A 13,360-nucleotide genomic window follows, 5' to 3' on the forward strand; every position below is an offset into this window, starting at 1 on the left:
ACGTCCCTCGTCCCATGTAACTAACTACCGACCCTACCTAGAAATGCCAATGAACGCGTGATACAAATTTGAAGTTAACGCCACGCTATGTAATGAAAAGGGCACAATGATGAAATACAATATTTTAAAAACAATAGAAAGGGCAAACCATGTATTTAATAATAATAAATACACCCAAATGGCTCAAAAATACAACCAAATAGCTTACAAATATGTCCAAATGGCTCACAAATATACACACAAATACCAGAGTACGTACTATAAACTGTCCTCACATAACCTGTGAGGTGTCTTACGCGTTACGTGATTCGCCAATCGCGGCCAGCGACAATGTTAGAAGCAGATTTACATCGCAAACAAGGCGATAACGTCGATCTTCACGGTCATATATAATCAGCCGATAATACAACATACAGGTTTATAGTTATCTCAGATTCATCTGGTAATACGAAATTCTGTTATTTGAGGGTCTGACATGACTGTATGTGGTGTGTATAATTATTTGTATTTTAAATGCTGCTGTGCAACACAATGTGGTATTTTAATAAAAGGTGCATTTTTTTTATGTTACTTTGCATACGCATGTGTATATTTTGTGGGCGCACCGGATTTGTGGGGTGTGTGGGTGGGGGTGTGTTTGTATATTCAAAGGCCTGATTAATGCAAATGCAGCTTCTCCATGCAGAATAGCTCACATTTTGAAAGGTGAACAATTTTGGTTGCCGTTGCTGTATATTCTCAAACGTGTGTCCCGGGACGTGTGTAAAAGTTCTATCCATTGTGTAGCTTACGTGAGCTGTATATCAAATCTAGATATTTTTTAGAGTAGCAAATGTGATCAATACTGACCTCCCATGTAACAACACAGTATCTACGAATAAATTAGGAACCAGATACTGCTTTCTTACTTGAGAAACATATTGGGTTGAATCAGTTTGGTTTGAATACTATATTTGCAATTCGCAAGTAAACAACATAGCTGCAGATGCATGTTGATCTACAAGGTGGATATTGTATATTTTCATGACCATATTTGGAATCAGCATGAAAAAATGCATTAAAATGAGTACAAACAAGCCCAGTATTGGTTCAGTGGTTCTTGAGATAGCTCGTGATGTTTAGGAGAATATCACAAAACTTGACTTTTTATGTTGGAGCCATGTTGGCCATCAGCACGCAGTGTATTAGCAAAGCAGGTACTGAAGTTAACTTTGGAAGGTAGGAGGTTTGTGTCCACTGCCTTGGGGTACACGATACGTGAGTATACAAAGGGCAAATCAATGTCCAAATATACGACACAGAGCTGCATTACATATTAAAATATTGTATCTGCTGTCTTGTTTATTTGAAGATACTGTACTTGTATGTTGAAGATACGTCCCTCGTCCCATGTAACTAACTACCGACTCTACCTAGAAATGCCAATGAACGCGTGATACAAATTTGTGATACAAAGTTAATGCACGCTATGTGATGAAAAGGGGCACAGTGATGGAATACAATATTATAAAAACAATACAGCTCTGTGGCGACAAACCTCTGTTGTTCTTAACAAGAAATAAAGATACTTTAACGCATAAAATGCCTTGTATTTTTACATTAGAGCTTCTACAATACGCGCCATACTGCAGTTACTGTTCATTTTCCTATACGCAAAATACACAGTGCTCTCACCATTGAGGTGTGACCTCTACAAACAGTGTTTGCCAGAGGTATTATAGGGCATTTCCTAGTTAACGTCACTGTGTGAAAAATAACCGGCCAATATTTATTGTACTCTCTGAAATTCTAGGAAATATAGTTTTGTAACATGTCCTAAATTTTTAGCTAATTTAGATATTTGGAAATATTCGCACTTTGGTGTTTTAGCAAGTAGAGCACGGCATGGCCTGCAAAATTCCCTGTATATATCGAATGCAACTTTTAGTGACTATCACTCACTTGTAGACCGCTCTCTTCCGAAGAATGCAGTGCATGCACGAAAGCAATGCACGATTGTATCACTCTCACACACCCATCCATCCTGCTACACACCCCACACACACCCCATCCTCCACACCAACACACCCCACCCCACCCCATAGACACCCACACCTCCTCCCATAAATGAATACAACTATGAATAGTGTATAGACTTTCCATGCTGAAGATGGCCTGGTGAAAATAATACTATAGCTAGAATATGATTGACTGCTAATATCCAGCTATAATACATATACAATTGATACATTTTTCGATTCTGAAACACACACATATTCCCACCCAATCCCATCTGTCCCCTTCACACACACATCTGCACTGTAAAAATATTTCGCTCAACACTGAGTAAAAAGGTCACAGCTCAACAGTTGAGTAAAAATTTCTCAACATTGAGCTCATTATAGGTCACAACTTAACTGTTGAGTAAAAAATTACTCAACATTGAGTAATTTTTTACTCATTTGTTGAGTTGTGACCTATATGAGCTCAATGTTGAGTAATTTTTTACTCAACTGTTGAGCTGTGCCCTTTTCACTCAGTGTTGAGTAAAATATTTTTTACAGTGTAAATGATCGTGCGTGCTCCACTTTAAAGGTACGTTGAAATAACGGTAAGGTACAGCATCTAATTTGGTCCTATAGCACTATCGGTGGCCCGAAGAGTACCGGTGTCTCTTTCTATCGTACCCTGTACAACTGTATAGTGCTTCATTTTTTATTTAAATAAAAACGATAACGCTGTGCAAATGTTGATTATTATGCTTCATACAATTTATTACATCACCAGGGTATGATAGAAAGAGTCACATGTACCTTACCGGGCACTGATAGTTCTCTCCAGAATATCACAAAAGATACTGGTGGCTGGCTGGTGTTATTTATTGGCGGTACCAAGAACAAATAATCTGTGTATATCCATGGATGTAGTCTCATCTACTATTTCCATGGTCTACTGGTATACTGGTGGCTGGCTGGTGTTATTTATTGGCGGTACCAAGAACAAATAATCTGTGTATATCCATGGATGTAGTCTCATCTACTATTTCCATGGTCTATCTTATCCAACGTCGGTGAATCTTCTTTTTAATACCAAGTCATCGGGTAACATGATATGGGCTCTTCCAGTTGAAATCCATACACCCCCTATAATAGAAGACACGACTTTAATCTTCCACACAGGGCTTATGAATATCAAATGGGATACCTGAATGGGTGAATGGATTTGAAAACTACACCCCCTGTGCGGGAGATTAATGTCGTGTCTTCCATAGGGTTGTACGGATTTCAACTGGAATAGCCAATTCAGCTGAATTCGTTAGCTTAAATTTCGAATTATTAATTAGTGTATTTGGCACCCAGTGTATTGATACTTTTAGCCTTATCTGGTTTCACTTTTAGGGCAAAAAAGGTGTTTCTTAGTTTCACTTCATTTCACCCTTTTTGGCATATGATATTCTTAAATGTCATATAGAAGCGTAGAGTGTCTCGTGATGAATGCTACTTTTCTTTCATCATGGACTTCGTTAACTTCACCAGTAAGTATTATTATGATGTATATAGTTTATGTACTTCGTCAATTTGCCGCATACTGATTTATATAGAACTATTCAAATAAACATTGGCAAACAATTTTTTGGATGTTTTCGAAATTGTTATTTGAACTCGCCAACGCAATGAACGATATAGCGATTAATTTTTAATCAATAATAGTAATATAATCTGCCAAAGAATAACATTCGAAAGCATATCAGATTTGGTGTTAGTTTAAGCAAGCCTAACTAAATGTCAAATTTACTGAAATGTTGAATATTTTAGCATAAATTTTTTTGACAATTGGAAGTAGAATATGTTAAAAGTAAAGATAAGATACATCATTTTGCCATGAAAGCGCCAAGAGGCTAGTCTAAATACGTCCTACCTGGCAACTGGCGCTGTTGATCTGATTGATGAGCCATTTTCATTTGAAATCCTGTGTTCATTCGCTACATAAATTCACAATATATTCCTCAGACCTGAAATGAAATGACAATTGCTTTTGTTACAAACAATGATTCCGTTAGTGAATTATAATAATAGATTCATGACATATAGTTGCTTTTCAAACACAATCCAAGTCAATATTTCCGTGATGAAAAAACAACATTCTGAATAATTTCATTATCAATAGTGATAGAAAAATTGATACTACATTATCCCAATAATATCAAAATTTTTAGCATCAGGATTATAGCATTTGGATTATATCACTGATTATGGTGCGTAGTGTTTACTCACAAGACGCGTCCAATTTACAGTTGAGGTCATTTATTCCAGTAGAATGGTTCGAAGGTGATTCGCTAATATTATCCCGCCTTCTATTATTTCCAATTTAAATCTGACTGAAAGTGTTCGTTTACAAACAGCATTAAACAAGAAGAAATAATACGTACAAGTGTCACAATGATCCGTATTAGCGGTTGCACAAAGATGCAGAATATATAAATCACAAGAAATACGCTCAAGTAGTATAAAATCCCTTAGAAAGCTGCTATATTCACTCAGATTACAGCGCAATAATTACACGAACAGTACCATCATAAAATCATCATTGGAACCAAGCATAAAACATCTTACAATCTTACCACGGCGACGCAGACGACAACAGCGTTTTTCCAATCAATTATGTACACTTTTGCTGGTACCTAGTATGAGTCATTGCTTACGCTGTGGTTTGTATCTTACTTGCTGAATTACATAATGAGCGAAAACAGATGTACGGGACTAGATATTGCCTGCTGACAGAAAGCGCCATCATGTGGTTAGATCCACGCAGGCCAAAGTTGCATATATACTTGGAACTTAAGATATAAACAGACAACAACAACACTTGCAAAATGACAAGATCAATAAAATAAAAACACATTAAAAAGAAAACACACAATAAAATAAAAGCATACTTTCACAGTCTTTTAATTCTTCGTATTGCATAACAAACAAGCTTAAATAAAAGCTTGTTTCACACTGTCACATGCGGCGCTAAGCGGCGTGACGCACGCGCATTGTAGACAAACGATCCCAATCAAGGCCTGTCATTGGTTGATAAGTCATAACACTTGCTGCAGCGGAAAGCGGTATGAGAGTCTGACAGGGACATTACTGTTACTGTTTTCTAATTTTCTATTTTATTAATTTCCTTTGTTTGATCGGAAAGTCCCATTGATTTGGCCCGGGAAAGCGCGCCCTCTTTTGTGAAAGTGAGAAACAGATCAGCCTAGACTGTTGCGTTGTGTCACTGAATAGATGTTCAGAATAATGATGGTTGATCACCCATTTCATAGGCCTACGTTTACATAGTTGTACTCTTTACCCCGTAATTTCCCTTCATTCTTCAGGGCCTGCCCTCTATCGGGGGCTAATTTATAGTTTAAGCTTGTTTGCTATTGTTTTTGGAGCAACATTATTTCTTTATAAGCCTGCGGCGCAACCTTGAACAATATTGTCATTGAGCAATATTGTCTTTTGAGATAACGCCCCGTAGCCATCCCCAGCCAGCCCCATACCTCATTTTGATTTTTAACATACCAATATTCTGCTTTTTATATTACCTTAAATATTTCTTCACTAAGTGCATTATGACCAACAGATGGCGCTATTACTGTACTAAAGTACGTGGTATTTTGACCACGGGAAACACCGTGACACAATGTACACAATGTACGTCTTCATATGTGTGTATCGGGTGGTTTGGCAGTGCAAGTGTGCGAAAAGCCGACAGTTAAAAGTTGGTTACTTGTTCATTATTTAAAAAAAAACGATTTAAAAGAGACTCTTGAGCTTAAAGTGGTCATTGTTTGTGATTTTTTTTGTTTCCTATTGATTGATTGATTGATTGATTGATTGATTTATTTATTTATTTATTTATTTATTTATTTTATGGAGGGTTATACTGCTTCAGTGACAAGCACTGCTTTTCAAGCAGGCCCTCATTGTATACATGTTATAGCAACAAAATATATTACGACACACAATATATACAATGTATTTACAACATATTACAAATAAGTATAATGGTATCATCAACTACAAGATAATTATAAATAACATGATTTAAAATACAGAAATAAAATAATTATATATATATATATATATATATATATTGTGATATGCCCTGAGTAATTTAATTTGATGATTTATCTCTGTGTACAATTAAAATCTATTTTATGAGACATTTTAGGGATTCCCCTTTCTTTCATCAACTTGATCAAAAACAAATTGAATCATTTCTAATTTTGGATCATATGGGAATACCCCAGAGATTGTAAATTGTAGATTGATGATGTCACAGGATTCCCCTCAGGAAGTGATGTCAGGGGATTCCCCTCAGGAAATGATGTCATGTGAAACGTTAATGTTATAATTAAGACTTGGGAATTTCCCAGATTGAGCATTATAGTGTGAAGGTAGTAATTGGCCCATAATAGAATGGGTTTTTTCCAATGCTTGATATATAAGAAAATGTAAACACAATTATTGTCACAGTTTATAGTGTTGATCTGGGCTAGCTAGCTAATATGCTTACAGTCCAATTCCTTCAAAGAAAGGAAATTGCAAACCAGAAATATTGTATGTAGTCAAAGTACTACTATTTACCAGTTTTGTCGGAGAAGATCTAGAATACGTCAAAGAACGTACTTCTTCCAAGAATGGAATATATTCTTCTGTCGACTTGCTGAAGTCTGGTGTTTTGATTCAACTCAACTGTCAATACAAGTGGGGACAACTGCATCGCAGTCCTGCTTCCTAAAGATATTGTGTGAAATTTTGGGAGAAAGCAGCGCAAGGAGTTAATTGTGGAGAAAGCAGCGCAAGGATTTAATTGTGGAGAAGGCAGCGCAAGGAGATTTGTGTGAGGATTTTTATAAACTCAAGTGTACACTGGACTTCGCTGATTTTCGCAGGACAAGTGAATAAGGATATATTACATCAGTCGTCCAGAACATTGCAAGAACTTTATGATCACCAAGAAGAAGAATGCTGGCTAAGTACTAAATAGTTAAAGAGTGATTGTATTTGATTGTTTATGTACATTTGTTGTCATATATTGTACCAATAATAACGTGCTTTCAATTAAAGACTTAGATTTTGTTAGCTTAATCAAACAGTGTATTTGTGTTGTGCATTCGTGTGAATTTGGGTAAAAGGTGATTTTGGCCTTGAGTCAAGTACGACTCGTAACAATATATACAAAAATCAAGCAAGCATATGAACAAAATGTAGATAAAGACAGGCCTAAATTTCGTCAATTTTTACTGAAATTGGCCTAAAGTCATATTTTCTATCTGAGCTCTTACTGTCGGTGGCAAAGAATTATTGCCTTATTTCTGAGGTATCAGAGACCGAGCAAAATAGCAAGAACTTCACTTTTGGAAAATATTCAGATGTCGGTTCAGAATTTACAAATAAGCTATAAGTGAGTCTTAAGTGCAAGGGCGCGAATTCAAAATTCAAAAGGCCGATTAAAAAGATTCTCTTGAGCTTCCAGAGGTCAATGTATTAATTATAAGCAGGACTGGCGTCATGTTATTGAATAAGCTTGCAAAATATGCAATTTGCATTGTCTTGTAATCAGAGTACCATCACAAGGATTCTGAATATTAACAGTTTTTGAGAGTTTCATTGAGAATCTTTAACGGGTTAAATGTCTTGTTGGTTAATGGTTTTTCATGGTGATGTCATATCTGCATAAATTATGTTTACCAAAGTGATCATCATTGGTCAAGTACCGGAGAATTCAAGGATTATTTCTCAAGTTTGACGGAGCCCCGGATAGTTTACTTTTCCACCCGGAAGAGTTCAAAATGTTAAGATTTCTAAGATTTCATATTATTTCATTGTTTTTTGCGGATTTCATTACGAGTGGGTTTTGGAAAGAACCTTCTGTTAAATCATGCCTATTCATCTAACTACTCAATTACAAATCTCTAGATCCCTTTCTTCTTGTCTATTGATATTTTGAATAGTGTTTATCTTTCCCAAATAGATTATGATACTAAATGAACAATCAGCTTGGGCAGTTCGCACTACATCTCATAGGACAATAAAGCTGAATATCAACAAGCTTCATTTACATTACATTACAGAGATCGGACACTAATCCCAACCATAACAAACCATGTAAACAATGATCACCTATATTACAGGTGAAATTACAGGTCTATATTACAGGATTAGATTAGCAAACTATAGTCGTGTTCACACAGTCAGGTGTTGTGCGTTTGGCAATTTGGGAGGGGGTTGGGGTTCAAAATGACCCCATAGGATTATACGGGGGTCAAAATTTCAAATTGCTCAAATACCCTTTCAAATATATCATATTATTTACATAAATCAACAAATAAACAAACAAATAAATAAATAAATAAATAAATAAATAAATAAATAAATAAATAAATAAATAAATAAATAAACGAAAAAAATTGAACAAATCGTAGCGTAGCATTAAAATCATAAATCTAACTATTGCTGGCAGGCAGAATCGAAGCAACGATATTGACATTAGCAGTCTGATGCTCTACCACTGAGCTATGACAGCATCTAGTGATGAGGACGAGTTTTAGCTAATATAGTGTTTGTCTGTGAAAATGCCGCCTCGTGAAATAAATAAATATAAAATCTCAATTTTTAATTTAAATTTATTTGATAATTTTCTAACCTATATTTTCTTTAGAGCAGGGACAAATATTTCCCCTTTTATCCAATCTGACCGCTAAATAAGAATCTACTTCTTTTATTACTGATTTAATTCCGCGATTGGTTCCATTAAGCAATATCAACCATTAATGTCACACATCTCACAACAGATATTTAGTTGGCTTAGTGGTCTTGCGCAGTGCTTTTTAACCGGGAGGTACCGAGATTGAATCCCGCCTTTGCCTGCAATATTTTTCAAGACTGGAATAACTTGACATTCGCCGCTATAGCCAATGCTGCCCCATAGACGTCAGTACAAAACGTAGCAATGACTGTCAAATTGGAACGATTTTGTTCCCCACAAATATTAACCCCGGGATTTTGACCCACTTCCTAATGTCCGACGAGCTGCAATTTTGACGATAGTTGAATGAATGTTTGAACTTGCTGCATCTACATTGACAGCTATGTTAATTATGTTTTGTGGGAATTAGAACTTTGCGTTTTTCCCGAATTTTCAAGGTCCTTTGGACATTGCGTGTGCACTACAGGTCTCGATATTGATTTTTTCGACACTGTGCCTATTGTTCTGTGTAGCCATTGAACAATCCTAATGCAAGCATATCATGCACTTTGGGTTTACACTTTTCAGGAATCCATGACCCTGAAGTGTATAGGGCCTATGTGCTAGTGTCATTGGTTATTGTTAAAAGGCATAAGGTGTGTAATTGCAATATTTCCTCTGAATAGGAAAGACTCTCTACATCGAACCATGGATACTGGTGGTTCAAATTTGGGGAAGGTATCTTCCAAACCCAGTTCCAAATGTGATATAAGCAAGATGTAGGATCTAGATAATTGAGTAGTCAGTCTTGTTTCACTTTCAGCTACTGAGGAGTTTCCTTTTGGATTTCATAGAAACGAGAGAGCGCCATCCTTGTAAAATCTCAACAGCATTAAAGGATACGTGTACATGTATGTTAAACTGGGCAACATCGACATAATGCCTCAGAAAAATTTTTTTCGTGACATGACCCCGGGACACGACCAAACATTAGATTTAGTTTCCAGAGCAGCAAATGTTTTTGGGTGTTTTTTTTAGGTATTCTTTCTCAAAGTGGCTTTAATTTGTAAATCGATTCATACATATACCTATCTCATTTTGGTAAATTATTTTAGCATTGTAATTTCTTCATATTTTGTAAATATTCTTCAGTTCAAAATTACACCGTTTTACTGTCTGACCCCATGACCCGTTAGCTCAGTCGGGAGAGTGTGCGTCTTGAATGTTGAAGGGTACTGGTTTGAATCTTGATTACTACTCCATTTTTATGTGAACATGATGAAGAAACGTTGTTTTTGGCTTTTGTTACGGGATGCGTTTATAAATTTTAGTTACACAAACTGATTTCAAAAACGTGGACGGATTTAAGTGTTATGTGTCTCAAAAAGATGTGTATCAAAAATTAGAAAAAGAATAGTATTTGCACGAAGAACCTTCTTGTGTGATCCAATTCAACAGATTAATGGGAGTCCATAATTTTTGCGAGTGTTAATTACTATTGTCCTGGTAATTAATTGTCAGATCATATAACTACTGCCAGTGATACTTTTTTCGATTTAATAAGGAATACTCTATTTATAGGTTAATGAATGCGTCTTATATACTTGTTGAGAGTGAAATTATGTGAAATAATGCACGCGTACTGAGATGTTGATGCGTCTAATGTACGAGCCCCGAAGGTGGGAGTGCATTAGACGCATCAACATCTCAGTACAAGTGCATTATTTTGTACAATTTCTCGAGCAACAAGTACATTTTTTACACGAGAATAACCCGTGATTTTTGCTAATTTTATAGCAAAATTGTCACTAAAAATGTTGGAAAATGAATCAAGTACCCGATGCGAACGCGCCCGTGCAATTATACAATATTAATGCACTAAGCGTATTTTTCTAACGGCTTTTCTGATTGGCTATGTGGTTCTAAGAGTGTATGAAATAATGTTACAGTAGCGTAGCATGATCCACTTAATTGAAGGGGGCACGCAGGGGTCTGAAACATCGTAACAAAGCTATATTTGGTTGCGTTGAGGCAGGATTTAATAATATTTTAATAATAATAAACGGTTCTTTTAAGAAGTGCAAATAAGTTTTACAGTGTCAATGGAAGTCATTTTGAAAACGTGTTTTTGAAATGATTTTTTAACATGTACAGTGCAAATAGAATAGGACGTATAGCGATATCGATGCAAGTTCCCAGAGTGTGCCACGTCATTTGCGTCACCGACAGGCTCCATTATCTCTTGTAGTGGTTATGAAGGTGCATATGAAATCGAGTAAAGAGAATCTTGTTGACATGGTGGGAGAGGTGGAAGCTCTATAGTCCGACGGTTCTTTATTCCGACGGTTCTTTAGTCCGAAGGTTCTTTAATCCGACGGTTCTTTATTACGAAGGTTCTTTATTCCGATGGTTCTTTATTTCGAAGGTTCTATAGTCCGAATTTTGAAAACGGTTCTTTAGTCCGAATATGAAAATAGGCTCTATAGTCCGAATTTTAAAAAGGGTTCTATAGTCCGAATATGGAACTAGGCTCTATAGTCCGAATTGAAAAAAAGGTTCTATAGTCCGAAATTGCAAAAGGGTTCTATAGTCCGAAACGGATACCCTGTTCTTTAGTCCGAATTGGTAAACAGGTTTTATAGTCCGAATTTTATTTTCATCATTTGTTTCAGCGTCAAATCATCATTCATTTATTCATTCTTGATTTCATTCGATATTTTTTTCATTAGCTCTTTCTTAAAATCCCTTTTCTCATTTTTTTTTGTTCTATATTTAAATTTCGTTCGTTCTATCTTTATTATATTCATTCTTTCTTCTCCTTGTTCTTTCTTAATGGTCATTATTTTGTTCAATATCTTTGTATTCATTGTTCTTTCATTTGGACTTCCTTTTAATCTTTATTCAGTTGTTTTATTTGTTCTTTCATATATTTTCTTTCATTGTGTCTTTCCTTCTTTTGTTCTTTTTTTTTTTGTGTGTGTGTTTTTGTACTTCTTCAGGTTTCTTTATATTTTCGTTCCATTCATTATTTTTCTTTTCGTTTCTGATGGTGTAAAATATGACAACATTTTTGGAGCAAATATCGTATTTTTAGGATCTTTGTTTACAGTAAGTTGGGGATGTCAGGCGCGAACGCAGGATTTGTTTTTGATGAGGGGGGGGGGCAAAAGTAGCGTCATCCCGTTTACCATAAACTCTGCTATTATCTAGCTAGATGGCGCAGTAAATGTTAATGTTATAAAAAATTCGGACTATAGAGCCTTTTAACTGATTCGGACTAAAGAACACGGTATCCGTTTCGGACTATAGAACCCTTTTGCAATTTCGGACTATAGAACCTTTTTTAAAATTCGGACTATAGAGCCTATTTTCATATTCGGACTAGAGAATCGTTTTTAAAATTCGGATTAAAGAACCTCTTTTAATATTCGGATTAGGGAACCTTTTTTAAAATTCGGACTATAGAACCTTCGAGATAAAGAACCGTCGGAATAAAGAACCTCTTTTAATTTTTTTTCGGACTAGAGAACCTCTTTTAAAATTCGGACTAGCGAATGCTATGAACACATGTTCGGACTAGCGAACCTTCGGACTAAAGAACCTTCGGATTATAGAAGCGTCGGATTATAGAGCAGTCCCCTGGCAGAACGAAGACTTAAACCAGAAGTCTGCTTCGGGATGCGAAAGACTTGACCCACTCTTTCAAGGGTTGAAGAGCGGCAGTAACTGGCAAGTGAGGAGCAAGGCCAGTAACAGGAGTTTACCTCAACTCAACATATTGGGTATTGGTTGCGTTGAGGCAGGATTTAAATAATATTTGAATAATAATAAACGGTTCTTTTAAGAAGTGCAAATAAGTTTTACAGTGTCAATGGAAGTCATTTTGAAAACGTGTTTTTGAAATGATTTTTAACATGTACAGTGCAAATAGAATAGGACGTATAGCGATATCGATGCAAGTTCCCAGAGTGTGCCACGTCATTTGCGTCACCGACAGGCTCCATTATCTCTTGTAGTGGTTATGAAGGTGCATATGAAATCGTGTAAAGAGAATCTTGTTGACATGCTGGCAGAACGAAGACTTAAACCAGAAGTCTGCTTCGGGATGCGAAAGACTTGACCCACTCTTTCAAGGGTTGAAGAGCGGCAGTAACTGGCAAGTGAGGAGCAAGGCCAGTAACAGTAGTTTACTTCAACTCAACATATTGGGTATAGGTTTTCTTCATCAGAATGAACAGCTGTGCCTGATACTTGGCATGCTTGGTGCACATATCTAATCCTGCAGATGTGAGATGCACCAATGAAGGACTGTGCTCTCCTATTGTTTATTCATAGCTGTGGTCCACCCACTTCACTCCAACCTGTCCCCTAAAACTGACAACAACATCTTGTGTTGAGTGCGTGGCCCCAACCAAGACAAGGTATTTAACTTCAGTAATGTCTGTATCTGAAAACTTCCACTGCAAACACTTTGCAAGTGTGTACAGTAGCTGATCAGCTACCACGACGGGTGTTTGTCCTGGATTGAAGTACTCAATGGCGCGTTTGATGGTCATCAATCATATCATACAGTGAAGCATATTGTAGTAAGTGGGAGTATGTAGGGCTTTGAAATGAATGACGGAGGACCTAGATGAACACTGTGCGT

General features: G+C 36.3%; 1 protein-coding gene across 3 annotated transcripts in view; it reads right to left on the minus strand.

Annotated features, from left to right (window-relative positions):
• LOC140137477 (band 7 protein AGAP004871-like) overlaps positions 1-4,619 on the minus strand; it is a 141,755-nt gene extending 137,136 nt beyond the window's left edge. Inside the window, exons 1-2 of one of the 3 annotated variants that reach the window (XM_072159189.1) lie at positions 4,601-4,619; positions 3,898-3,991 (exon numbers count right to left, since the gene is read on the minus strand). In XM_072159189.1, coding sequence (XP_072015290.1) covers positions 3,898-3,958 — 61 coding nt within the window. In that variant the 5' untranslated portion in view covers positions 3,959-3,991; positions 4,601-4,619. The other 2 variants (XM_072159187.1, XM_072159188.1) reach the window with 2 other exon arrangements.
• Positions 4,620-13,360: the final 8,741 nt, after the last annotated feature.

Source organism: Amphiura filiformis, chromosome 17, assembly GCF_039555335.1.
Source record: "Amphiura filiformis chromosome 17, Afil_fr2py, whole genome shotgun sequence".
Taxonomy (NCBI): domain Eukaryota; kingdom Metazoa; phylum Echinodermata; class Ophiuroidea; order Amphilepidida; family Amphiuridae; genus Amphiura; species Amphiura filiformis.